This window comes from Liolophura sinensis, chromosome 1, assembly GCF_032854445.1.
Source record: "Liolophura sinensis isolate JHLJ2023 chromosome 1, CUHK_Ljap_v2, whole genome shotgun sequence".
NCBI lineage: Eukaryota > Metazoa > Mollusca > Polyplacophora > Chitonida > Chitonidae > Liolophura > Liolophura sinensis.
Window position 1 is genome coordinate 62,698,552 of NC_088295.1, and position 27,254 is coordinate 62,725,805.

The window sequence follows — 27,254 nt, forward strand, 5'->3', positions numbered from 1 at the left end:
ACAGCTTCGCTAAAACTACGGAGTAGAACTACAAGACGTTCGGTTTAATTTTCTAGGAGTAGTACCACAGTTCTGCCAACTCGCACCTCAAGCACTTTTCTCGTTTCTCCTGCCAAAGTGGAGGCCAACACAAACATGCAGGCTACAATTTTGGCGGCCTCACCTTCATCCTTTGGGAGATTGCTGGATACGAAGATCATCAAGCCATCCATGATGGTGACAGCGTCTATCCCGTATGAAAACAATGACTAGTGATTATCGTAACATTTGGTGGCGTTTAAAATTTTGCAGAACTGAATTAGTGACTTTTGACATCACAGGTGGACCAGTTTCTTGGCTAGTAGTTCTCATCTGTATGGGTGAAATATTGTCAGTTTCTTGGCTAGTTTCTTGACTAGTAGTTCTCATCTGTGTGGGTGAAATATTGCCGCAGTTGTAGGCTTCAAAATGAACTACGTCAAGGCGGCTTCGAAAGGAACTCCATGCATGGGAGGCGACAATGTTTACACTCACCATGGCCATCATGACGGATAGGTTTCGTTTTAACATGGGGCGATGATTTTCAAAGCCGGCCAGTTCTCCTAAGGTGAGACCGTCGAAATTATAGTACGTATATTTGTGGCATGTACTTGCGCAGGAGGCAGGCAAAAAAGGGCCTGAGGTGCGAGTGAGCAGAACTCTGGAACTACTGCGAGAAAATCAAATAGAACATTGTTTAGCTCTACCCCGTAGTGTTAGTGACAGCTAACAGCTAGTGATAGCTAACATCTCACCCAGTTACACACTTGTGCGTATTATATTGAGACCCTGCCAACCAATCCAGTTTCATAGCTCTAACCTCTTAGTGCTGAGCGCCACAATTCAGTGATATGGTGCATAACAGACAGCAAAAAACACAGCACTTAACTAGCTACATTTCAGATGAAATAAAATTACAGGATATTGTACAGAAACAAAACAATTGGTATAGCCCTTTATATCGGAACTGTTACTGTAGGCATACAGAAAATAGAGAAAAAAAATCAATTGAATGAGACCAACAAATTATACTGGTTAAGCTGGAAATGTTTAACAGGAAAGGATGTACAGAAATGAAAATACGCGGTCATGTGTAATCATGTACGTATGTATACTCCGACCATGACTGGACGAGCCCTTTATATTTGTCTAATTTATGTACAAGGAGTCTACAAAGCAAATCGTCATATACATATACCGGTACATTAATTGTGTGTATGTTTAATTGTTGGCACCGAACTGCTGATCAGCTGATTACTGTGCCGGTAGGCTTACTCTGAGTTAGGCACCCTAAAAATACTTGATCCACTCATGTTATCACAGCCTTAGGTATGTGAACGTTTAATGTAACAATGATAAAGCCAGTCAAATTGGTAATTTACACAACATATAGTCAGTGTGACATAGACCGATAAGATAATGTTCACTGGCCGTGTGACTGACCCACCCCTTTGTAGCAATCTCCTGACAGTGTCATATATCTGTAACGACTGCAATAACCAAATATATGAGCAGTGAAATCGCACCTGCGAGCAGGATGTTTTCAACAAATTTGGAAAGATGGCATCTGGTGCGGCAAGCTTGGGGAATTTGTCGGGGAAGGTGGCTCTGATCACAGGTTGTGACAGGTTTTAGCTGAGGCTTTACATTACCGGCGATATGTAGATGTGCAGCAGGTTGCAAAATTTAATGAAAATATACATGACACTTTAAGTGCAGCGGCTTTTGGCGTTGTCACGAGTTGAGCTGTTGTTGCCCAGTGCCTAATTTTCGTGCCCAGGTCGTCTTGTCAAAACGTTTTCTTTCAGACTTGATACGAGCACCTTAGACCGAGATTGTCAACCTTGATCGGAAAAAATTGGGCGGTTAACTCGCTAGCGGGGCGTGATGACCCTGAAGACTCCCGCCAATGCAGTCACGCTGTGAGTTCAAGCCCAGCTCATGCCGACTTCCTCTGCAGAGTTACGTGGGAAGGTCTGCCAACAAGCTGCTGATGGTCGTGGATTACCCCCGGGCTCTGCCACAATTGTCGTATAAGTGAAATATTGTTGAGTAAAACGCAATCAAATAAAAAAAAAAACAGAGTAAATAACAACCGTGATGTGTATCTACATTAGTCTAAGATTGCTCTGACATTGTCTGACATAAAATTGGCAAAATTTTATTTGGCCACATTGGTCCCAAACCAATGTCAGAGTGGGCTCCATTTGAGAAGCTGATGCAGTTACCTGCCCTTGTCAAAAATAGGCCATACAGGGGTTCGCTTTGAGCAAAATCTAGAAGTCTCAGGCATGCAAAGCCTACCAAATAACCGATCGACATTGTGCTTTTGATAAACGGACACACGAAAAAATAAGGAACATAAGGGTCTGGAGACATATTTAATGGGTAAGTTTGGTGTCAAATGCCGGGAAAACATGCCACGGCAACCACATTAGGTTTTTAAATGGAGCGAGCTTTGACATTGGTTTAGGGCCATCCTTTGTAAATCATAACTATTGCCAAACCTAGTGTCAGAGTAATCTTGAACTATATCTACATGTATATTCTTGAGGAGTAATTTACAGTTCTTATTAGGCTGCCTGAGTTTTCTATACCTACTTTGTAGGCCTTATAAGGAATATTCTACTATAAGTGGCCTAATGGATAGAATGTCCTCCTGCATGGAAGTCAGTAGACTTGGCATCAAACCTGGGTTGGGTCATACAAAAGACTTACAAAATGGTACTTTTTTTGCTTAGCCCCAACATTGAGAGGTTAGAGCAATGAAAGAAGACTAGTTGGCCCAGTGTTGGTATAATGTGACTGGATGGAGTGTCATGTCTGGTGTCTGCAGCATGATGCTTCAGTGGCGGCAGCACTTTGGCGGCATGGACTCCTCCTGCCACAAGAAGACACAGTTACATACACACATCTAATGACCTTGTCATCATATGAAAAATTGTCAAGAAAACCCCAAGCATAAATGCATACTGAGGTTAAATGTGTTTGAATCCTGCTCGATGATAAGGTCTCAACTTAGCTAGTGACGGGATAGAATTCAAGCATTTCACTAGTCTTAATTCTTACAGATGAATAAAGAAATAGAAAAAGTGTTCTGTTATGTTTCTTTTATTTTTTATTATTTTTTTTTTTTTAATTTTATTGTATTACAGTCTTTCCACTGATAATTTCTTAGTTGCCTATGACTTATAGTAAACCAATAGAATAATAGGCCTTCAAGATGGCAAACTGGCTTGTTAACACATCACTTAATTCTGTTTTTCAGGGGCTAGCTCAGGGATAGGAGCAGCCACAGCTATATTGTTCTCGCGTCTTGGGGCACAACTGGCTCTCACCGGGCGTAAAGAAGACAACCTGAAGAGGGTGGCATCAGAATGTGAACAAGGTGGTTCTAAGGTACAGACAGGAAGGGTGAGCTAGTTTTAGGCTCGCTAGATTTTTACACAGGCTTATCCAACAGGCTCTTATTGTACTGTCTTACATGGGAAGCTTCAAGTTCAGGCAGCAACCTGTAGATAGTCGTGGATTTCTCCTGGTCTTTGCCCAGTTTCCTCCCACCATAATTCTGGCTGCTGTCGTATCGGTGAAATATTCTTTTGCACCAATCAAATAAATAAGGAAATAAATTAAACTGTTCCTACTACATGTAGTTCTGGATTTCACTGGTAGATCATGCGCTTTAATAACAAACCAGTTACTGGAAATAACAGCTAGAAGGCTATCTACAACCAGCCCAATAGGGATTGTCCTTTAGTCTAATGGTTAAAGTGAAGGCTGATGCTGTGGTCCCAAAGGCCAAAGGTTCAATTCCTGGGAGAGTGATGTTGCATTAAAATTATAATTTTGTTCTACTTTGTTGGAATCAGTATTTATAGTAGTTAATATAAATTTCTGTGTTGATAATGTAAATTCATATATATTTTATCAGGTTTTATCAGTCCTGTTTTATTCTCTTTTTGTAGCCATTCTTATTTGTTGGTGATATGGCCAAGGAAGAAGACACCAAAGCACTCGTTGAACAGACAGTCAAACAATTTGGGAAACTACATGTTCTGGTTGGTGGAATTATTATTATTTAAGTACTTCCACTGATTCTGGCTCTGGTCATGATCAGTTTTTGAGTGGCACATTAGACATATTCTTTCACTCTTATCATATATCTGGAAATGGGAAACTCCAGGACAACTAAGCTACACAGAAGATCCATTGTACATCAAAATGTCCGTAAAAATAAAATCAGAAGTTCTTATCCATATAGAAACTTTGTGATATCAAAAAATTACTTTAAAGTTTATGAAACCATTGTATCAGTATTCACATATATACTTCAACATATGCTTAACCTTGTTAAAAGTTTGATGTGGGGCCATCCTTAAAAAATTCTTTGTTGGGATGTTCCAACTCTGTTCGGAAAAAATAAGGTAGGTTGGTGGGAAATTTGTTTTGTATTGTGTCTTATGAAAGTGGTAAGGATGTGAAAGAAAATAATAAGAGCCCAGCCTCAAAACTTTAGAGTTGGGCTTGTACTTGGAGGGCTAGTCGGGTTACCAGTAACCAATGACTTATTTTTACTGATGGCCTGTATCTATAAAAGTTAGATTTAGGGCATGTAAAACAGGAGATGAAGGAAAAAACTCCTGCTGGTGTAGCAGACCACTAGATTTGTGTGACTTTATTTCCTTGCAGGTGAACTGTGCTGGCATTATAGAACTAGGTACAATAGAGAACACCTCCCTAGAGCAGTTTGATCGCATGTTTAATATCAATGTCAGGTCAGTGTGTGCTGTATTTACATGAAAACTTCATCCCCAAAGAACATGAATGTACACTTGTAGAAGCAAATTCATGTCCTAAAATATATATATATTTTTTGGCACTGAAACTGACATTTTGCACCTGGGATATCATTCTATCTTCCAAATCTCTGATAACCACAAAACACATATCTTTGACCAATAGGAGTTTCAGAGTCCTGCAAAATATTCATTTATTTATTTGATTAGTGTTTTACGCTGTCATCAAGAATATTTCACTTATGCGACAGCAGCCAGCATTATGGTGTGAGAAAACTGGGCAGAGCCCAGGGAAAACCCACGACCATATGCGGGTTGCTGGCAGACCTTCCCACTTACAGCTGGAGAGGATCATGCAAAATAAGTAACTACAAGTACATGTAAGTTACAGACACAGGTTGAGGTCCAGTAAAGTTACCTCTTATGCACAGCTTTATTGTAAGCTGTATGGCCATAGTTTTTAGATGCATGATACTTCAGTGAGATTTGCTCTGTGTTTTTCCATATCTGTACTCTAGCCTGTTACATATTATGTAGGTAATATTACCTGACTGTTACAGTGTTGAGGGAAACTGTCAAAAGATACCCATGTGAGATTTCTGAAACTGTATTTGCTGTATGTTTGCAGGGTTAATGATTCCGGGGGTGCCTTTAGTTGCTGCCATGAATAATCTTGTTATCTTTTCTAATTGTCAATCAATATAGCACAAATTAAATCACAGCACATAATTGACTGTAGACCTGAGATTTGTTACATTCTTGCCAGGCTTAGCTTTAAGAAATAATGTGAAAGCTAAGCTGGGATCATGGCAAACCAGTCTCAGAGATATGTTTTCTGCATTACCTCATGATGTATTACAATACTTCGTTCATACCTTTTTAGTTTGCAGTGAGAGTAAAACTATGGGTACATTCTGTGAAAATTTATTGAAATACAATGTTATTATTGTCTCATTTTAGAGCAGTGTATCATTTGACCATGTTAGTGGTACCCTATTTGATAGAGACTAAAGGCAGCATTGTTAACGTCTCCAGCGTAACTGGACTTAGATCTGTGAGTATTAACAGAGTTTCCTCCCTTGCTTGCAGGTCCGTGTATCATCTTACCATGCTTGCTGTGCCGTATTTGATTCAAACTAAAGGCAGTATTGTTAATGTTTCCAGTGTGAATGGGTTGAGATCTGTAAGTGCTGTACACTCCTTGTAAATTTGTCAAATAATAGATAAATCCAAGACTCTTTAATCGAACCGCATGTATACTTCAGTATAAAACTGCAGCATTTGTTCTACAAACATGAGCAGAGCAATCTTAGTGCCACATTTGACAGAATTTCTTTCAAAAATGATCTATTGTGTATTGTGTATTGTTCAAAAAGGGGAAGCTATGAAGGTACATTGTTCATTGTAAAGGGGAAGATGTTAAGGTACATTGTTCATATAAGGGAAAAGTGTGAAGGTAAGCTGTTTAAAAAAGGGTCCATGTGGAAAAGTACATTGTTGATAAAAGCAGGAGAAGATGTGAAGGTACACCATCCTAAATGAGTCTCATGGAGACCATGCAGTTTTTCGCACGTCCTATTTTCATTTGAACAAGGCTTTTACAGGTATACTGTAAATGACCCAAAATTTTATCCATAACTAAGTGGCTCATTCCTCCTGAGTCTGAGATCTGCATTGATCTTAAAAACATGTTTTGAGGATTTATTGTAAGGGGGGATGACACCTTACAGGAAGTATGTAAGTTCAATACCAAAATTAAATTTTATTGTAAAACTTTGTTATTTAAAGTAAAATATCAAGTCTCCAGGTAAATAAGGAGCGGAACACCCAGGGGTGTGTACATTATTACTAAAGTGACAGGGTGCTAGATACATCTTTGAGGAAAGGTACAGTGTGCCAAGTTACCAGGATGGCATGTGAAGGTTCGTTGTAATATGGTGTCAAAGTTCGTCATTTTAAAGAGAGGCAGGGTGTCAGGGTTCATAATTTCAAAGAGAGACAGGGTGTCATGGTTCATTATTTCATAGAGGCAGGGTGTCATGGTTCATCATTTCAAAGAGAGGCAGGTTGTCATGAATCGTAATTTCACAGAGACGCAGGGTGTCATGAACCATAATTTCATAGGGAGGCAGGGTGTCATGGTTCATCATTTCATAGTTAGGCAGGGTGTCATGAACCATAATTTCATAGAGAGGCAGGGTGTCATGGTTCATCATTTCATAGAGAGGCAGGGTGTCTTGGTTCATCATTTCAAAGAGAGGCAGGGTGTCATGGTTCATAATTTCATAAAGGCAGGGTGTCTTGGTTCATCATTTCAAAGAGAGGCAGGGTGTCATGAATCATAATTTCATAGAGAGGCAGGGTGTCATGGTTCATCATTTCAAAGAGAGGCAGGGTGTCATGAATAATAATTTCATAGAGAGGCAGGGTGTCATGGTTCATCATTTCATAGAGGGGCAGGGTGTCATGGTTCATCATTTCAAAATGAGCAAGAATGTCTGAGTTCGCATTTCAAAGAGAGAGGCAAGGTTTCAGGGTTCATCATTTCAGAGAGAGATGGGTGTCATGGTTCATCATTTCAAAGCTAGGCTTTGTGTCAGGGTTTATCATTTCATAGAGAGGCAAGGTGTCAAGCTTCTTAATTTCATGGAGAGGCAGGGTTTTGTGGCATAAACAAACAGGATAGTGTCAAACTACTTTATTGTGAAAATGGACACTGCTGGGATCATTGTGTGTTTTGCACCACCACTCCACAAACGTAGCTAGTAAATGCGGAGTGTGATATCAGATATGTATCTGCTACAAATACTTTTTACCATGGTACATGTACAAGTGCATGTAGCTTTGTAGACTGCTTCTGCATGTCATGTGGTCATCTAGCTTGAAAGTCTGGATGCATTTTCCCTCTCCAATCAGCATAATATGGCTGCAGTAATGCAAATGTGGCATTATTTATTTATTTATTTATTTATTTTATGTTTTATGCCAAGAATATTTCACTTACGCGATTTTGGTCAGCATTATGATGGACGAAAACCGGTCAGACCTCCTAAAGAGTTAGCCAAAATGACTCGTGGCATTACACCATAATCAATCATTCATTCATTCCTATCTCTGCACAGTTTCCTGGGGTATTGTCATACTGTATGTCCAAGAGCGCTGTGGACCAGTTCACTCGCTGTACAGCACTAGGTAAGTCTTGCTGTTTTTAATTCAAAATTAGTCAATAGTTCTAAATTTTCAAACATAAATGTAGCATATGTAACAATAAAGGATATGGATGACTGGACAAAGGGAAGTTGTTCATGATTTGCTGTATTTTGATAAAGAGAAACTTGATATTCAATCCGTTACGGGGTACACTTCAATTTGCCTGTTATTGGGCAGGGGGTGAAGGGTGAGCCACCATATTTGTGCTACCTTTTTAAAGTGTTTACACATATAGATCCCAGTATATTATGTATTTTGATAAACATGCAACTTACAGTGAAATAGATAGGTAAATCCGTTTAAGCGCTACATTTACGTAGCTAACTGATAATTGTACTTTTCGTTTCAGAACTGGCCCCAAAACAAGTACGAGTAAATAGTGTGAAGTGAGTATTAATGTTCTTGAGTTAGTACGTGTACATACACATTTTTCTAATTTGTTTATTTATTTATTAGATTGGTGTTTTACGCTGTTTTCAGGAGTATTTCACTTTAGGACGGCAGGCAGATTTAAGGTCGGAAGAAACCTGGCAGAGCCCTACTCTTTTTTTTCTGCAAAGAAATGTGTTTGGGAAAAGTATTAAATGTATATAGGCCTGTGTACACAGTTCTGACATGTATATAGGCCTATGTATATCTGTCCTCAGAAAAGGTTTTGTGCAAAGTGTTGAGAAAATGCACTGACCTGGAGCTCCATTTGTGTTGGTTACATTTTGCATATGTTTGACAGTTTTTTCTGGGGATTGTCGTTAGATAAACATTAACAAGATGCCAAAATTTGGGAAATATATTTTTGAATATATTTTTTGTTCTCATCATTATGGGAAGGTCTTCCCCACATCAGTAAGAAGCTGTGACTGATTCCCTTTTATGTACAACTGTTTTGTTTTGTTGTCCAGTCGCGTACAAAAGAAACACTTGTTATTATTCAGACTGAATTCACATTTTTTGATTTCGATTATGAGCAGTGATGATTTGTTTTTTGTTTTTTTTTTGTGTGTGGAAAATTCTGTAAGGTACACAGTTACATGTACGAGAAACAGTGATCTCCTGGGATCTCGGTCCAGTTATCACCCACTACATTTGTTATCCCTGAAGAAAAGTGTATTATCTTAGTACTTGTATCTAATATAGGCCCTACGGCTTCCATCTGTCATCTTTCATTTAATGTGAGATTAGCATCCGGTGCCTGCAAACGTACATGTCTGTGATTGTTGTTGTTGTTGTTTTCCAGTCCTGGGGTCGTGGTCACAGAGTTACAAAAGAGAGGAGGGTTAAATGATGAGGCGTATGCCAAGGTAAAAACTAATCATCACAAGGAGAAGGAATGAGAAGGTGAAAATGTAGTGTACAAACAATCAGTATATTACAGATTATGTTCAGATCCCAGGACAGAAGGACAGAAGGACAGAAAAAGCCTGGAAAAAACCCAGAGATTGGATTATCATAATCCGTATGTGAAGGGATTTCTCATACCGATACTGCATTTACGGAAGTCCTACAGCGGGTGTTTTGTGCTTGCCACGCGAGGTGAGGTCGAGGTCACCACAGACCGATAGCCTTCTATGGCAGAAGATATACGACCTTGCTTCACTGTCAAAGGCCGAACATAGGTGGAGGGAAATGTTATTAAATATCTAATTAATATAAACCAGCTTCAAAGACGACCTTGGACTTCGGTCCACTCTCACTGCTGATTGTGCCTTGGCGACATTAAGCGGTCGACGGCCTTCATGTACCCGTTTTGAAGCCAAATACATGCTGAAGACCACTTGTCTTTCACCGCTCCAGTTTCCTCAACCCATTTCTTTTACGGCGCCCATAAGACTAATCGCCATCGTATATTTGAAACTTCTTCAGCATTACAATCAAATAAATAAATGAACATATATATCCCGTCTTCCGTGTTTGCAGTTCCTGGAGCGTTCCAAAGAGACACATGCCTTGGGTCGTCCTGGACAGCCTGACGAGGTAGCCCGGACTATTGCCTTCCTGGCCTCAGACGATGCTTCCTTCATCACCGGGGCGTGTTTACCAGTGGATGGAGGCAGACATGCTATGTGTCCACGATAAACCCAGCAACGGCTCACGAGTGCTCAAATGTCACTACGATCAGCACTTTTTGTTTGGATTATTTTTCAGATCACTGTGAAGCAAAATTGTAAACGGAACTAAATTTGAGGCGAATGTGTTTTTTGAAATGTGATTGATTTGCCCATTTTATTAATTATCAGTTTTTTTTTTAATACATCGGTCCTATGTAAAGTTTTTGGGACAATATTGTTAAACGGGAGCTATGTAGTCAGTCCTCAGATTTAAACACAGCACCTGCTATATAGTTACGTATTTGTTTTTAGAAAAGTTGCTTTTAACGCTCCTTCAACACCCAGATTTTCAAACAATATGGCCAGGAACCAGTGACATGGTCGTAAGGACGACACTCAGTAAAAAGCTCCTTCCACCATAATGCTGGTCGCCGTCTATAAGTGAAATATTTTCCAGTTAAATAAATGAAGAAAAGGGTTACACTGTGTAGATCGAGTTCCCACATGTTTAGGCGAGGCTTTGATGTTGAGTTAGCCCTGAAAAGGATTACCCATTCTCCCATTTCACACCTACAGCGCTCATGATAACGCCCCCACCCCGCTGGCGTAAAGCCGCAAATCCTATCCGAAATGATAGCACAGTTGGTAGAGCATCCGCTTCGGGACCGGTAGATCCAGGATCAATCCTTGATCAAGTCACACCTAAGACTTTAAAAGAGGAAGTTGTAACTTCCTCGCTTGGCGTTCAGCATGAAGGGGATAGTGCAACGACTGGTTGACCCGTATCAGTATAATGGCTAGGGCGGGGCGCCTTACTTGCCTTCGGTAAGTCGTCTCAGTGAAGCAGCACTAAATAAAAGAACGGTGGAAATCCGTCCTGCAACAAGGAGGCACATTACACGTACATGCACCCTAATGATTCCTTCGTCGTCATATGACTGAAAAATTGCTGAGTACGACGTTGAACCCCAAGCACTCACTCACCCCTATCCGAAATAATAGAAGAATTACGGTAGGCCCCTACATCTGGTCCTGTCAGCGAAATAAAACTGTTATCTGTTGAGATAGCGTTAGGTTCTTTTTTATTTTATTCAGTTGAATCAAGTTACATGAGTTTGTACATATTCAAGGATTTTTTTCATTTAACAGAAAATAAAACAATTTCATATATTTGTCTTGTATGAAGTGCCAATAAAGTGAATCTAAAAATAACGAACGTGTTTACTGAGCCTTAGATGAGAATGATTCTACCAAAAAATCTGAGGAAAGCTGTGTGATTGTTGTTGAGTCATCATATACATCCCTTTCGTCCTCCACGCCGTTCCTGCACCCACACACCCGTCACAAGACCCACACATGCTTATGTGCCTCCTCATAGTGGACAAAGGAACTGACACAGTTAAACTGGGGGAGACAGAAAAACAATTCCGGGCAAGGGTTCATACTTGTATCATTGTGCCCAGAGGGCAAATTCTAGATCAAGAAGAATCTGCTAAGATATTCTGCGGAAACCACGTGCAGTACGGAAGAACTGACAAAGGAACATTTGGAAACTGTAGGGAACGCTTTAATAGAACATAACAGTTATATTAGTCCCAAGTAAAAGCACGTGTAACTAATTAAGTTGTATAACTTTGTGATTGGAGCTTTTTTTGAAGGTTGGAATTATTTAGTGGAAAGGATTGTATGTGTAGGGAGACAGAACATTGTACGTACTCAACAACGCGGGAAGGAAACGGTCATTCCCAACTCGAGGGTAGTTTTGACTGTAAATTGCTAGAAATGTTGCTCGAATTGTGTAGTCCTACTGGTGAAAGTGTAATTTGCATGCATGGTATTTGTGTAAGTACACATTTGCTAACATTTGCGCACAATGAAATAAAATTGCCCATGAAGTCTCCCAGATTACAGCATCCAAGCTGCGAGACGGGAACTTCAGCGTTTAGCACGAGGTCGATCGTTGAGTAGGTCACTTGCCAAGGGATGTAAACTATGGCAGATTTAGCCATGTTTTGTGGCTTTTCTCACATATATACACATCTGAATGCGGTGGAAAGAAACTCACGGTTGTGAGTTTGGCGCTCTGGAGAGTATAACACCTTTTGACACCTGGGGTGAAAGGCACTCAGGACGCAGTAGTATGTTGCTTGCTCACAACAGAGGGCCCCTTTTCAGGCGGCGAATAATATAGACGGTAACAGAATTGGTGTCAGTCAGTCAGACCATTAAGATTTACCTATTGCAGCAGAAGAAATTGGCAATTTTCTTGGGATTATCACGTTTAAAAGCAAATAACATTATAAACAAAATCATGGGCGCGAGGATACCAGATGTGAGACTAAGTTTGAACAAGCCCAGGTGTGTAGCTCAGACTCCAGCGGTCAAACCAGCTCAGTGGTGTCAGTGATGTAAAGCGAACGTAGGGAGTGACGCACGCGCTGTGGGGAGTATGAGGCCCAGCGGGCAGGTCTGGCCGGCTCGCTGCGCTGATCACGCAACATTTGCCTCCTTGCGTAACCTCATAATGGCACACGATAATGCCTCTACGGAAAGCCTGGGGAATTTGTCGGGGAAGGTGGCTCTGATCACAGGTTAAGACAGGTTCTAGCAGTAGCGATATTTAGCTTTGCAGCAGGTTGCAAACTCAGATGAAAACAAGACATTTAAACTACTTTTGTTGTTATCCAGTGCCCAATTTTCGTGCCCTGATCTTGTATAAGCTTCATTATGCCTTATGGCCGACTTACTAAACCTAACGTGAGAGCTATCTTGGTCTACAAGTGACTGTGCATGACCTGTTTTGTTAAACAAGATCTGTATCTACAATCTTGCAGAGTAATTTACACTTCTTATTATATAGGTTGCGTGTGTTTTCATAGTATTTCTCTCAGCACTGAGAGGTGAAAGCAAGGAAACACAAGTGGTTGGCACGGTGTCAGTATGATGTGATTGGGTGTGGTGTCATACATGTATTTCTGGTGTCTTCGGCATCATACTTCAGATATGCTGCACTATTGCGACATGGATTTGCCCAGCCACAGGATGTAGTTGGCCTATATTGTACACACACCTAGTGCCTCCTCGCCGTATGAAAAGTTGTTAAGTTACATGACGTAAAACCCCAAGCACATACATATACTGCAGGCCCGAACTTGGCATGATTGGCTTAAATCGAATCTAAGGAAATCACGTGACCTAAAATCTGGGCATTGTCCGACAAATCAGTGAAACACTGGCTCAGTCACTGACCGGTCATCCAAGATGCTCTGCACTACAGAACACTAGATTCCCACTTGATTTTTTTTTTTTTTTTTTTTGATTGGTGTTTTACGCCGTACTCAAGAATATTTCACTTATACGACGGCGGCCAGCGTTATGGTGGGTGGAAACCAAGCACAGCCCAGGGAAAAGCCACGACCATCCGCAGGTTGCTGGCAGACCTTCCCACGTACGGCCGGAGAGAAAGCCAGCATGAGCTGGTCTTGAACTCACAGCGACCGCATGATTCCCACTTGAAGTCAGGTGGTCAAAACTAACTCTTGTTAAATTAGAGCTTACGTAGTAACACAGAATGTAAGCATTTGACTGGACTTTAATCAGGCAAATGAGTAAATGAATGAAAAAGTGTTCGTCATCTGTTATTTATTTATTTTTTTTTTTATTGTATTTTTTTTTTGTCTTTCCACTGTCAGTTGCTTATTTGTTGATGTCCTGGTAAACCAATACACTTTGGCAGGCAGGCTTGTTAACATCACTTCTGTCTGACAGGGGCTAGCTCCGGGATAGGAGCAGCCACAGCTGTATTGTTCTCACGTCTTGGGGCACAACTGGCTCTCACGGGGCGTAACGAAGACAACCTGAAGAAGGTGGCTTCAGAATGTGAACAAAGAGGTTCTAAGGTACATATAGGTAGAGTGAGCTAGTTAGGCGTGCTGGATTTCTACAAACTTATCCTGAGGGCTCTACTTGTACGGTGGTGCATGGGAAGGTCTGCCAGGAATCTGCAGATGGTCATGAATTTCCCCGATCCCGGTTTTCTCCCACGGCCACCATAACTCTGGTCGCAGTCGTATAAGTGAAATATTCTTTAACACAGCATAAAACGCCAATGAAATAGATAAATAAATCCATCTAATGGTATTGAAATGGTTCATGTATATGTACTTCTTGATTTCACTGATGGATCATTTGCATTATTAACTAACCAGTTACTAGATATAACTGGATAGAAGGTTCTGGCAATCTTCCCAATGGGATATTCCCTTCAGGGGTTTAAGTGAAGGCTGTGGTCCCAAGTATCAATGATTCAAACCCCAGCTGGGTGACCTAAAAATCTGGCTGCATTGATGAAAGTATAGAAATTTTGGTTTTTTAGTTATTTTATTGATATCAGTACCGAGTGTTGTTTACTTTTATGGAATTTCCATGCGGTTGATTTAAGTGCATGTATATTTTATCAAGATTTATCAATCCTTATAACGGTCGTGGGTTTCCCTCTGGCTGTGCCCGGTTTCCACCCACCATAATGCTGGCCCCTGTCGTTTAAGGGAAATATTCCTGAGCACGGCGTAAAACACTGATAAATCAATAAATAAACCAATCCTTATAGATGACCACTTCGGTGGTCTAATGGTCAGAGCGCCCGCCTCCAAAACGGGACCCCCAGGATCATACCAAAGACTTTTACTCAAATGGTACTTCATTCCCATGGCTGAAAAAAAATTATGTACAACATTGAACTCCAAACACTCACTCACTCTGATGGTACTTGTTGCTGCTTCGCTTGGCACTCACCACTGAGAGGTTAGAGTAAGGTAAAAGGACAATATAATGTGACCAAGTGGGATGTCATGTCTGGTGTCTTTGGAGTGATAATTCAGTAGCGTCAGCACTAATGGCATGGACTCGCCCAGCCACAAGAAGACAGTATATGTACACACACCAAATCGCTCCTATATGACAGAAAAATTGTTGAGTACGACGTTAAACCTCAGTTCATTCAATTTTTAAATCACTGTTTTTTTTTAGAATTTTATTCTTTTTTTGTAGCCATTTTTGTTTGTTGGTGATTTGGTCAAAGAAGAGGACACCAAGGCACTTATGGAACAGACAATCAAACAATTCGGGAAACTAAATATTCTGGTGAGTTGAATTATTATTTAAGTAAACTCTACCTCTAATTCTGGTTGCCATGGTTGGTCTGACACAATAGACATCCTTTCACTCTAATGTATCTGGAAATTATATACTGCTTAGAGACCAACCCATAACTCATTTGCATTAGTTTTTTTTCCTCCGAAAAACCGAGCTCGATCTACACGCTTGGTTTGCCCATTCGGTTAAAACGATTTAAGGGGATCACACGAATCCACGGGGCGGTCGGTCGGTCACTGCGTAGTGATACGTTTAAACATCGTTGTTTAAACCGGCAATGGGTAAAGAGGCTTTCAGCCCGAGTCTACTTTAAAATACAAAGAAGCATCATTGGTTCCACTCATGAAACCTTTCCAAAACAAAGCTCAAGTTTCCCATTTACATACTTTCACGACATTTCTGGACAAGTATGCCAGAAACTCATACAGACCAAGGCTACACCGAAGAACACGTGTGCCGAGTGACACCAGGTCCTGCAGGTTTTGTACCAGCCGATGTGGAATGCTGGGACGACCATTCAGGTCCTGAGGATTCCTCCTGATGAGGCCCGGCTTCTCGTCGATTAAAAATCTTGTTATTTATAACCAGATGTCAACATCTACTCACACAGAGTCTTGGTGAAACAAAATGCGCATATTTCTTTATTTCACTACAGGTAATTCTTCATTCAGAAACATAAGAAAGCCTGCCAGCGGGCGTACAGATGATTATGGAAATCTACTTAAAAATCCCCGCAGGCTACATAAAAGTTGTCAACTTCAACTTTTGTCCGACTTAATCACGCGTTCTGTTTTGTGTTTGTTATCTGATAATTTCTAAAGTAAAGACCTGCACCAGTTATAGTTCAGTCTGGTGTAATCCAACATTTCATATATTGGAAACACCCAGTGTGGCCAAATCTCCTGGCTGTTTTTAAGTTTGTACATGTCTTTAGTTCATGTTTTGATATGATAGCCCTCGTAGATGAGTAGTTTTGTACGAGATATTCTCCCTTTAATGAACGTACCTTTTGTTCAATGTGTTAATCCATATATTGCCGTCAGTCATACAATAACAGCATTATTTTGACCCCTATCAACTCAGGAACAGAGTGTTTACCTTTACGAATATTTCTTTAACGTATTCAAGCTATTCTTCTCAAAGATAATGGCAGATTTGTTGATGAATATGACATTTCAGCCCTCTCTGGGAGAGTGTTAAGCTACTGGGCAAGAAGGACTGCATTAGCAATTTTCTGTGCAGCCAGAAAACGACAAAAGACAGTTTGTTTTGTAATATTTTAGGGCATTCTATCGTTGTGTGAACAATTAACTGTTGACTTCATGTCAAAATATCCAAATGGTAAATTCCAAATGGCACACTTGCTCCTTAATTTGATGTCTTAATTGCATTAAGGTTTTATTTTCGGATCCTTGGATGTTGGCAGTCATTGGTTTGATTTAAGGCCAAGTTGTCTGGATAGAGGAGAAGAGTTCACTTCTCATTCGAAAAGCAAAGTAAACTGATTCATCCAACTCACTCTGAAACAAATTTTCTACAAGTGATAGTTACAGGTTAATCACTATTGTCTTTGGATAGTCTTTGCCGTGGTGAGGATGCTACTAAACTAGCAGTCATGTTATCTTTTTAAAAATTTGTTCATGTTCAACATCTAACTCGTAGAATGATCCAGGAACCTAATCATCTCACCATGTCAAGGATTCAGAGTAATTAATAAAGCAATGAATGATGCCTGACTGCTCCGTTTTTATAGTAGTGTCTTCATCAACGAATGATACATCCATTAAGAAATAATTTGCTTTAGGGTCTATTTCACTTAATGCATTTATGGCTCTCTTCAAATATGTCTGTGCATTTTAATGTAGTAGGTTAGGAATCTGCATTTATGGAAGTGGCAAAAACCCTATGTGACGTCGCTGTTCACAGTGTGGTCAAAAAAGGCCACACGAGCACTCAGTGTTTTGAAGGCAATTTACTAGGCTGTAAAAATTTTTAAAATGCATATTGTCGGACATACACTTCACTGTTGTGGTTTTTCTTATTTGGCTTAAACTGCAAAGTAGACATATTTACATTTTACAAAGAGTGTTACAGAATGATTTAGTTTTTAATCTTAGTGTTTAGCGAAACTTTCAGTTACCCGTGTTCTTGATGGAAAGTCAAAAATATCAGATCAAAGGTTTGCTCTGAGAGTGTAATTTTCAGACTTGTACATCACAGATAAGGAAATGACATGAATGTTTACATACCTGAGCCAATCTGTCTTAACTCACTGTAATAATGGGTGTAAATAAAAGAACCACACAGCTGGGTATATAAACTGTTCATAAACTGTTATCAACCCAAGTGAAAACCTTGCAAATCTTACATGTAAATGTACAGGTCAACTGAATATTCAGCTAATAGTGCACATGAAATAGAGAGAAAATGTGGACTGCTAAATTTTCTTTGCTTCATAAAAAATCCAACCACTCTTTTAAATGGGTTTTTTTATCTTATTGCTGGAGACTGCTGGTCTAGGGTAAACTCCAACAACTCGGGATTTTGCGTAATGATGGTTCTTAATACTAAAAGGTAAACGGTATAACAAGTACAACCCCTGCGAACATACAAAAATGCTCCATTAGCCAATTTGAAAGACCATAAGGCAATATTACAGAACAAACACAACTAAAGATAGTACATAAATTACTTAGACTGTCATGTGACAGTATAAAATATGCATAATGCTGCGTTCTGCGTGTCACTGTTACCACAACATACTGAACACACATGAATTTCAAATCGTCCTATTAAGTTGTCCCTTATTACAGTAGAAACACATTAGCCATAACAGATAAACAATATCCCTATATCTGCTAATAAAAGCAAATACCTGTGAATCCATGGATTACAACCTTTCAGATTCTCAAAGAATCTGCCTAACTGCACATGGCCTATCCTGACACGCAGTAGTAAACAAAACAAAAATGCAATATAGCGCACTACAAAACCAATCTCGCACTGACACAAATTACAATGACTATTCACTGACAAGCTCATAAAAAAGAGAGAGAAAACAAGTGACTATTCACAACAGTTACTCCAGACAACCATACACGTGGGATGCTGCCATCTTGTTTCAGGTTGGAAAATATTAGAGCAACAGTAGCATGTACACTGTATCTCGTCAACACAACAGTAATACAAAACACTTAATGCAAAATATTTATTACAACCAAATAACAAAATATACTAAAGAACCATACAGAAAAACATAAAAAAAGAAAGAACAACTGTGCTCACCCACTATGGAGTGGTCCAATTGTGTCTTACATCACCCCCAACCATGTCCAACATTCCAACACGCATGTGCAGCAGTGACCTGGATGCAATGCCCCAAGCTACCTTCCTTATCTCTTGTACCACAAGGAGCCCACACTCGGTTATCCATCCGCCTGACAATGTAGTTCTCAGAAATGAATACGATTGCATGCCTTGTCTGTCTGAGGCAAGGGAATAAAATATCATTACCATCAGATGTCAACACAAAATATCATGTTACGCTTCGTCGTCATATGACTGAAAAATTGTTGAGTACGACGTTAAACCCCAAGCACTCACTCACTCATGTTACGCTTTACATCCGAATTCTCCACGAAATCGCATATGTTAATACGCATGAATAATGCATGTTGCCCAGCACTACTCCCCAGTTCACATAAGGTGGAGAAACATAACCAAACTAATACTGACATTCTGAACTATAGTGATATCAAATAGTCAATCACTCAATTCTACCCACAAAAATCTGCCCCTGACATTATAAACTGAGAGTCCACGATATATTGAAGTTTCTCTTGCTTTTTGTAATTTGCGCAATGCCTTGTAAGCACCACCACAAAAGTAGGATTTAGGGCACATGCAAAAGAAAATGAATGAAAAAAAACAGCTGCTAATGTAGCAGACCTAGTTTTGACGAGCCTGAATATGTACTATAAAGATTTGTGTGGCTTTGTTTAAACGCAGGTGAACTGCGCTGGGATTGTCGAACTGGGCACAATAGAGAACACCTCCCTGGAGCAGTTTGATCACATGTTTAACATCAATGTCAGGTCAGTACATCGTGTATTTGCACTAAAACTTCATGCTCCCCACAATGCACTTGCACAGACAAATTCAAATCATAAAGTATGAATTTTTTTTTTTATATTGGATATCAATCTACTTTCCAAACTACCGGTAACCAAGAAACACATACCGAAGACCATTAGAACTGTGAAAGTCATGTATTTATTTATTTGATTGGTGTTTTACGCCGTACTCAAGAATATTTCATATGGTGGGTGGGTGGAAACCGGGCACAGCCTGGGGGAAACCCACGACCATCCGCAGGTTGCTGCCACTTACGGCCGGAGAGGAAGCCAGCATGAGCTGGACTTGAACTCACAGCGACCGCATTGGTGAGAGGCTCCTGGGTCATTACGCTGCGCTAGCGCGCTAACCGACTGAGCCACGGAGGCCCCCTGAAAGTCAAGTAAAATAAGTACCTATATGTACATGTAAGTTAAATGTGATCTTTGTTTAGGTCAGTTACAGTTACTATTTATATACAGATTTGTTGTCAGCTGTATGCCGATAGCTTTTAGATGCATAATGCTCAAGTCAAGTTGGCTCAATGTTGACTTATATGTGTATGTATATATTTGTATATGTCTACTGTTATGTATGTTATGTTGATAACATTGTCCTACTCTTACAGTGTCGAGGAAAACAATGTCACGAGATATCCCTGTGATATTTACAAAACTCTCACTCTGAGTACCTGTTGCCAAGAGTTATTGTTGCCATGTATTATCTTTTCCTCCCTTGATTGTTAAAGAATATAGCACATAATTTACATAGTTTATTATTGAAGCACAGGGCTTTGTTTACAATCTTTAAATTGTAATAAGTGTTTAAAAACCATGAAGGTCTGCCAGCAACCTGTGGATGGTCGTGGGTCTTCCTCTGGCTCTGCCCGGTTTCCTTCCACCATAATGCTGGCCGCCGTCGTATACGTGAAATATTCTTGAGTACAGCGTAAAACACGAATCAAATAAAGAAGTAAATGAAAATGAAACCCATGGATACCCAGTGTGAAAATTAGCTAAAATACAGTGTTATTATTGTCTCATTTTAGAGCAGTGTATCATTTGACAATGTTAGCAGTACCCTATTTGATAGAGACTAAAGGCAGCATTGTTAACGTCTCCAGCGTAACTGGACTTAGATCTGTGAGTATTAACAGAGTTTTCTCCCTTGTTTGCTAAAGGCATTGTTGTTAATGTTTCTAGTGTAATTGAGTTGAGATCTGTAAGTGCTGTGTACCCACTGTGTACTTGTCAGATAAATATGCCATTTGACATAAAGTCTACTTAACTGAACCATAAGTGTAACGAGGTATGAACTTGCAACATTTATTCTAAAAACAGCATTGCTAAGGGGAATCTCATTGCTACATATTGAAGTTTTTCTCAATAAAAGATCTGAGCGTGAACGTGTACAAAAAGAGCAAAGTTTGAAGGTCCCTTTTAAGGAGGAAGGTGAAAGTTAACTGTTTCACATGAAAGTCTGAGAAAGACACAGCATTCCAAATGAACCATGAACAGTGCGTTTTATTGAACAGTACAATCGCATGAAATAGCACTATCCTATCTTCATATTACAAGTCGAATTTGAAAGATCAAAAAGAGGCACAGTGTCAGGGTGAGGCATGGTTTTATGGTTTGATAATTTCACAGAGAGGAAGGACATCCAGGTTGATAATTTCACAGAGAGGAAGGGCGTCATTTCAGTGTGAAGCAGGGTGCCATAGTTCGTAATTTTAAAGAGAGGAAGGGTGTCATGGTTCATTATTTCAAAGTAAGGCAGAGTGCTGTTGTTCGTAATTTCAAAGAGAGAAAGGGTGTCATGACTCATCATTTCAGAATGAAGCAGGGTGCCATGGTTCATAATTTTAAAGAGAGGAAGGGTGTCATGGTTCATTATTTCTAAGTGATGCAGGATGGAGTGGTTCATAATTTCAAAGAGATGAAGGGTGCCATGATTCATCATTTCAAAGTGAGGAAGGTGTCAAGGTTCATCATTTCAAAGTGATCCAGGGTGTCAAGGATCATCATTTTAAAGTGAGGCAGCGTGCCATGGTTCATCATTTCAAAGTGAGGAAGGATATATGTCATGGCTCATCATTTCAAAGTGAGGTAGTTTGTTGTGGTTAACTCTTTCGAAGAGAGCCAGGGTGTCATGTTTGATTATATCAGAAAGAGCTAGGATGTAATGGGTCATAAATTCAAAGAGCCATGGTGTCGAGGAGAGCCAGGGTGTCATGTCAAGGTTCTGATCGCAATGAGAGGTTGACAACATCTTTTCATTGCATCTCTGAACATATCATGAAGTATGGTGTATTTCTCCAACATCACTCTCCCCAAACCTACACGAACATGTAGCCAGTAAATTTACAGTGTGATACATGTACGTATCTGTTACAGATACTTTTTGCTCTGATACATGTACATTTAGCTTTGCAGAGAGCTTTTGTGTGGCATTTTTCTCTCCACTCCCAATAATATGGCTTGGAGTAATGCCAGTGTGCCATTTAACATAATCATACATTCATTCATTAATTATTCATCTCTGTCAACAGTTTCCTGGAGTATTGTCATACTGTATGTCCAAGAGTGCTGTGGACCAGTTCACTCGCTGCACAGCTCTAGGTAAGTCTTGATGTATTTAATTCCAAATTAGTCCATTATTCTAAATTTTCAAACATAAATGTTGGAGGGTCGTCTGTGCCCAGGGTGGTTAGTGCAGCGTTGTGGCCCAATGACCCAGGAGCCTCTCACCAATGAGGTCGTTGTGAGTTCAAGTCCAGCTCATGCTGGCTTCTTCTCCAGCTGTATGTGGGAAGGTCTGTCAGCAACCTACAGATGGTCTGGCAGCAGTCTGCAGATGATCATGGGTTTCCACGGGTTCTGCCCGGTTTCCTCCCACCATAATGCTGGTCGGCGTCCTATAAGTGAAATATTCATGAGTATGGTGTGAAACACAGATCAAATAAATAAATAAAATAAATGTATGATAATTCATATGTAACAGAAAACGATATCGATGATTGAAGAAAGTAGACTTGTCCATGGCTTACTCTGTTTTGAAAAAGAGAAATTCAGTCAGTACACTTCAATTTGTCGATTACTTGGGGGTGCTAGATAGCAGATTTGTGCCACCTTTGTATATGTTGATCTTTAGATCTCTATGTGTGGGATCAGTATTCATTTACGTGTTTTGAAAAACGTAAAGAGATCATGAAATACAAAGATATATCCGTATAATGATTATATGTGTATAGTTAAGTTCGCTGTCGTGTATTTATTTATTTGATTTGATTGGTGTTTTATGCCATACTGTAGAATGTTGCAGTTAAACCTGATTTCACTGATACGACAGCAGCCAGAATTATGGTGGGAGGAAACTGGGCAGAGCCCGGGGGAAACCCATGACCATCCACAGGTTGCTGGCAGACCTTTCAACGTACAACCAGAGAGAATACTCGTGTACTTTTAACCTTTGTATTGTTTATGGAGTTTCAAACACTGATAATTGTACATTTCGTTTCAGAACTGGCCTCAAAACAAGTACGAGTAAATAGTGTGAAGTGAGTATTAATTTCGTCTTGTACATACTCATTTTTAGCTCGTCTTACAAAGAAAGGAAGGTGTTGTGAGAGGGGGATCAGATGCTGTCGGTGTCGGTGTAGGTGTACAGTTTGGTTAAAGTTTTGGGTCAATCATGGGGTTGCAGTGGCCAGCCATAGTACACAGATAGCCAATCGTCGGTAGCTATTTGCGTACCAAAGACTAAGGAAGTCTTTTACCTCAGTATTTTGCTCAGCTATTCATAGGGTTGTAATTGCCTCCCATAGTACATGGATAGCCAAATGCAATTCCGAATTTGCGTGTTAAAGACCTCTGTGGTAAAGTTGTGCACTAACCCCCCACTCTGCCTTTTACCACCACAATGATTTACAACTCCATAGCATATGAAGTCAGTGCTCTGCAACCCTTACACATACCATAAACAGTCATAGTTGTGACAGTATAATAATTCTGGTTTTTCTTGTTGATTTAATGGCAAGATCTTAGCGCCATATAATTAGAGGATAATATGTGTATGACAGTATCAATCGTTCTACTTTTTTGGAGGTTTAGAGGTCAGTATTTGAATGTATCACATAACTTGAACATTATGCATTATTTACCAGCTGCTCAATCAAGCGAGCTACCGGTATTCCCTGAATGTCTTATACTGCATCCCAAAACGAAATGTATTTTATATGTCAGCTATTAAATCTATACATGTAGAATTTTGCGATCAGTTTTTTGAGGAAATAGGCTAACGAGGAGCCGTCATTTGTGTTTAATACACACGTATAATACAAAGCATACGATGTTTGAAGCAGTTTTCTGATCCTGTCTTTAGATAAACAAATTCTAAATTTAATGAATATATTTTTTATGCCCATCATGTTGAGAAGATCTGCCCCAGCATCAGGAAAGAAACTGTGACTGATTCCCTTTTATGTACAGCAGCTGTTTTGTTTTGTTGTTTAGTCGCATAGAAAAAAGAAACAGAACTTGTCATCATCCGGACTGAATTCATAAGTTTTGCTTTTTGATCGTGATTATCAGCTGTGAAGATTTTTTGTGGAAAATTCTGTAAGGAACATAATTACCACAATCGTTGATTTCCTGGGATCTCGGACCAGTTTTTTCCCAAACATTTCAGGTGTCGTCTTTAAAAAAAAAAAAAGATGTAGTATTTCAGTACCAGTATCTAATACACAGCTTCCAACTATGATCTTTGATTAACATTCACATGTAGCCAGTCTGTGATAACTGTTGTTGTTGTTTTTCAGTCCTGGAGTCGTGATCACAGAGATACATAAGAGGGGAGGGTTAAGTGATGAGGCATATGCCAAGGTAAAAAAAAAAAAAACTAATATCACAAGAATAAGGAATCAGAAAGTGAAAACGCACTGTGCATTCTTCATCTTATGTTCAGATTCCAGGAGAAAATGATAAATTAGCCAGATGTAATTAAGGTTACCCTCATATCAGGGGATTTCTCATACTGCATTTACGCCTGCGTTTCCTACAGGTCAAGGTCACGCAAGACCGATAGCCTTCCATATGACAAAAGAAATACGACTTTGTCTCACTGTCAGAGGCCGAACATCTGGGCTTGAAAACCCGTGCGTCACCCGTTGCAAAGTTTGCTGTTAATTGCTTGCCACAAGTCGAAGGTTTCTTCCAGTCATGAGACTGACTGCGCCAATGTATAGGTGAAGAAATCTAGACGAGTCGGCGGTTAATCCAAATGAAATAAACAAAAACCAGAATAGTTCAGTGGTTTCCATACCGGGTTGATCCCAATTTCTACAACCTAACGGAAGAGGGATAAGTGGTGGTGTTGGGGGGAAGGGGGTGTAGTTGATTGAGAGTGGGGTGGAGTGTGGGGGTTTGGGGGTCGGTCCCAGATGGTTAAGGCACTTGTCGAGGTGCGGGTCTTCGACAGGCTTACAGACATCGTAAAAGTTATTAATCCTTGAGTATGGCATTCAGCAGCAGTGAGATAGAAGAAATCTGACGGTCGTCATGACGGTTGTGGAAATAAATATATAATTAATATAACCCGAGTTCAAAGACGACCTTGGACTTCCGCCCTCCCTCTCTGCTGATTGTGCATTGGTAAAAATGAGCAGTCAACGGCGCTCATGTGACCGGTTTTGAAGTCTAATATACGTTGAAAAGCGCTTGTCTTTCCAGTTTCCTCGGCACATTCCGGTTTCCGCAGCCCATAAAAATGATCGCCGTCGTATAATTGAAAACTTCTTGAACATTGGGTTAAGCAACAATCATATAAATAAATGAACATGTATATCTCGTCTTCCATGTTGGCAGTTTCTGGAGCATTCCAAAGAGACACATGCCTTGGGTCGACCCGGGCAGCCTGGTGAGGTAGCCCGTACTATTGCCTTCCTGGCCTCAGACGATGCTTCCTTCATCACCGGGGCATGTTTACCAGTGGATGGAGGCAGACATGCTATGTGTCCACGATGAACACAACAATAGCTCACAGGGTGCCCAAATGGCACTGCAATGAACATTTATTTTTGCGGATTTTTATGAAGGACTGTAAAGGTTAACTTGTCAATCGAACCAAAATTTGAGGCAGTTGTGTAATTTGAAAGGTGGGAGATTTGACTATTTTATGCTTGTCATGTTTTTTTTTATTATTATTATTATTAAACTCCGTCAAGTGAGTTTTCGTCAAACTTTTCATTCTATATATATATATATATATATATATATATATATTTTGGTGTATCGATGTACGCTGTTGTTTAAGGAAAATAATCTCTTTAAAGTGTCATTAACGCCTGTATTTTCAAACTGTACGCCCGAGAGCCAGTGACATGGCACCCAATAAAAAGGTTACACCTGTTTCGATCAACCAAACAAAACCATCTTTTGAGATAACCTGAGGGTTTTTTCATGTTGTTTGTTCGAATCGAGTTACATGAGGTTGTACTTATCCAAGGAATCTCTTTCTTTAAAAGAAAATGAACACATTTCTGCATTGTCTTACATGAAGTGCCAGTGAAGGGAATTCAAAAATTGTGAACATGTTTATAGTGCCCTAGATTAAGTGATTTCACTTAAAATGTGAGGAATGGCGTGTGATTGTTACTCGGTCACACACCCTTCAGCACCCACACACCCGTCAGCACCCACACACCCGTCAGCACCCACACACCCGTCAACACCCACACACACCCTTCAACACCCACACACCCTTCAAGATCCACATACCCTCCAACACCCACACACCCAACACCCACACACCCTGCAGCACCCACACACCCTTCAACATCCACACACCCTTCAACACCCACACACCCTTCAGCACCCACACACCCGTCAGCACCCACACACCCTCCAACACCCACACACCCTCCATCACCCACACACCCTCCAGCACCCACACACCCGTCAGCACCCACGCCCCTTCAGCACCCACGCCCCCTTCAGCACCCACACACCCTCCAGCACCCACACACCCTCCAGCACCCACACATTCTTCAACACCCACCCATCCTCCAGCACCCACACATCCTCCAGCACCCACACATCCTCCCAACACCCACACACCCGTCAGCACTCACACATCCTTCAGCACCCACACACCGTTCAACACCCACACACCCTCCAGCACCCAAACACCCTTCACTGCCCACACACCCATCAGAACCCACACACCCGTCAGCACCCACACTCTCTTCAACACACACACACACCCTCCAACACCCACACACCCTTCAGCACCAACACCCCGTCGTCACCAACACCCCATCAGCACCCACACACCCTTCAGCACCCACACACACTCCAGCACCCACAGATGCATATATGCCACATCTTATCGCAGTCAACTCGATAATGGATGTTTATGTGGTACGTGGGAACATAACTATTTTATTAATATTATCATAATGCGTATTATTAATATCTTTATTTGTTAAGGTGATCATGTTTTTTGCGAGAAATTGTCATGCGAACTTTTAGATCTTTGTGTAAACGTATTAAGATATATAAAATATGCGTCGAAAACGAATAGTTTTCTTCATATTTCTTAAAACCATTGACTTCCGTTTAGAGTAACTTTGATGTGTCCTTGAAAAATGAATGACGTGTCATGCAGAGATGTCATTTCTCTCGTATGCGGATATATCATCAGTAACACGTAAATACTCCTTTAAAATGAGGAGTGGGTTAATTATTTGTAATTAATGTCAAATTAAGTAAAGCCGTCATGCGAAATGATTTTCCATAAATATTTGGTATGAATATGTTATATGAATACCCCATGGAAAGTTTGCAACCCATACGTTGTTGGAAGTCATTTTGTACCATTTAATTTACTATTCTTTATATGAAGCTTTTACTGGATAATA

General features: G+C 40.2%; 2 protein-coding genes across 2 annotated transcripts; both read left to right on the plus strand.

Annotated features, from left to right (window-relative positions):
- Positions 1-1,563: 1,563 nt before the first annotated feature.
- LOC135467119 (3-oxoacyl-[acyl-carrier-protein] reductase FabG-like) lies at positions 1,564-11,281 on the plus strand. The gene is made up of 9 exons (XM_064744883.1): positions 1,564-1,636; positions 3,287-3,417; positions 3,984-4,076; positions 4,708-4,793; positions 5,904-5,997; positions 7,937-8,006; positions 8,374-8,410; positions 9,259-9,322; positions 9,939-11,281. The coding sequence occupies exons 1-9, from the start codon at positions 1,579-1,581 to the stop codon at positions 10,095-10,097; spliced, it is 792 nt and encodes a 263-aa protein (XP_064600953.1). The 5' UTR covers positions 1,564-1,578; the 3' UTR covers positions 10,098-11,281.
- A 1,261-nt stretch (positions 11,282-12,542) lies between these two features.
- Positions 12,543-25,524, plus strand: LOC135467108 (3-oxoacyl-[acyl-carrier-protein] reductase FabG-like). Its single transcript, XM_064744872.1, has 9 exons — positions 12,543-12,660; positions 13,838-13,968; positions 15,119-15,211; positions 19,232-19,317; positions 20,385-20,478; positions 21,888-21,957; positions 22,859-22,895; positions 24,156-24,219; positions 25,201-25,524. Exons 1-9 carry the CDS (start codon positions 12,594-12,596, stop codon positions 25,357-25,359), a joined length of 801 nt encoding a protein of 266 aa, XP_064600942.1. The 5' UTR covers positions 12,543-12,593; the 3' UTR covers positions 25,360-25,524.
- The last annotated feature ends 1,730 nt before the right edge of the window (positions 25,525-27,254 follow it).